At 84.1% G+C, this 1041-nt stretch overlaps 1 protein-coding gene across 1 annotated transcript; it reads left to right on the top strand.

The window, feature by feature from the left end:
* On the top strand, positions 1-900 carry AURANDRAFT_69548 (expressed protein; the record flags this gene model as incomplete). The annotated part of the gene is made up of 1 exon (XM_009045320.1): positions 1-900. A coding segment is annotated over one exon (900 nt), but the record flags the coding sequence as incomplete, so codon positions are not given.
* Positions 901-1041: the final 141 nt, after the last annotated feature.

Below are 1041 nucleotides of genomic sequence, written 5' to 3'. Positions count from 1 at the left end.
CACGCGGCGGCGCTCGAGGCCGCCGCGGACCGGAGCGCCGTCGACGCGGCCGCGCGCGAGGCCGAGCTCGCGGGCCGCGTCGAGGCCCACGAGGCCGAGGCGGCGCGGCGCGCCGAGGCGCACGAGGCCGCGACGGCCGCGCTCGTCGAGCGGCACGAGGCCGAGGCGTCGCGGCGCGCCGAGGCCCACGAGGCCGCGACGGCCGCGCTCGTCGAGCGGCACGAGGCGGACGTCGCGGCGCGCGTCGACGCGCGCGTGACCCGGCGCGCGAGCGCCTTCGACGCCGAGGCGGCGGCGCTCGCCGCGGCCCACGCGGCGGCGGCCGAGGGCCTCGCCGACGGCCACGCGGCGTCGCTCGCGGCCGCGGCCGCGGGCGAGGCCGAGCGGACGCGGCAGAAGCAGGCGCACGCGAAGGTGCTCGTCCGGCGCCACCGCGACGAGGTCGAGCGCCTCGAGCGCGCCCGGGACGCGCTCGCGGGCGCCCACGCCGAGGAGCTGCGGCGGACGCGGGACGCGGCGGCGGCGTCCGGCTCGTCGCGCGACCGCATCGTGCGCGACGCGGCGCGCGTCCACGCGGCGGAGCTCGAGGCCGCGCGGGGCAAGCACGCGGCGCTCGTCGCCCGCGAGCGCGACGCGCGGGACCGCGCCGCGGCGGCCCACGCCGCGGAGCTCGCGGCCGCCGCCGCGCACCACGAGTCGTCGCTGCGGTCGACGAGGGACACGGCGCGGCTCGAGGCCGCCGCGGCCGTCGCCGCGGCGCAGGACGCCGCGGCGGAGCGCGTCGGGGCCCTCGAGCGGTCCCTCGACGGCGAGCGGCGCCGCGGCGACGCGGACCGCGCGTCCGCGGAGAAGCGGCGCGACGCGGACCGCGCGGCGTCGGCCCGGCGCCACGAGCGCGCGGTCGCGGCCGTCGTCGCGACCCACGAGGACGAGCTCTACGAGGCGCTGCTCCGCCACGACGCCCTCGCCGCGGCCGCGGCCGCGCACGCCGCGGCCGACGCGGCGCGCGCCGCGGCCGCGGAGCGCATGCTGCGGGACCGC

Source organism: Aureococcus anophagefferens, assembly GCF_000186865.1.
Source record: "Aureococcus anophagefferens unplaced genomic scaffold AURANscaffold_2200, whole genome shotgun sequence".
Classification (NCBI taxonomy): Eukaryota; class Pelagophyceae; order Pelagomonadales; family Pelagomonadaceae; genus Aureococcus; species Aureococcus anophagefferens.
Note: the sequence above shows the minus strand (reverse complement) of the source record. Positions and strands in the feature narration are given on the sequence as shown.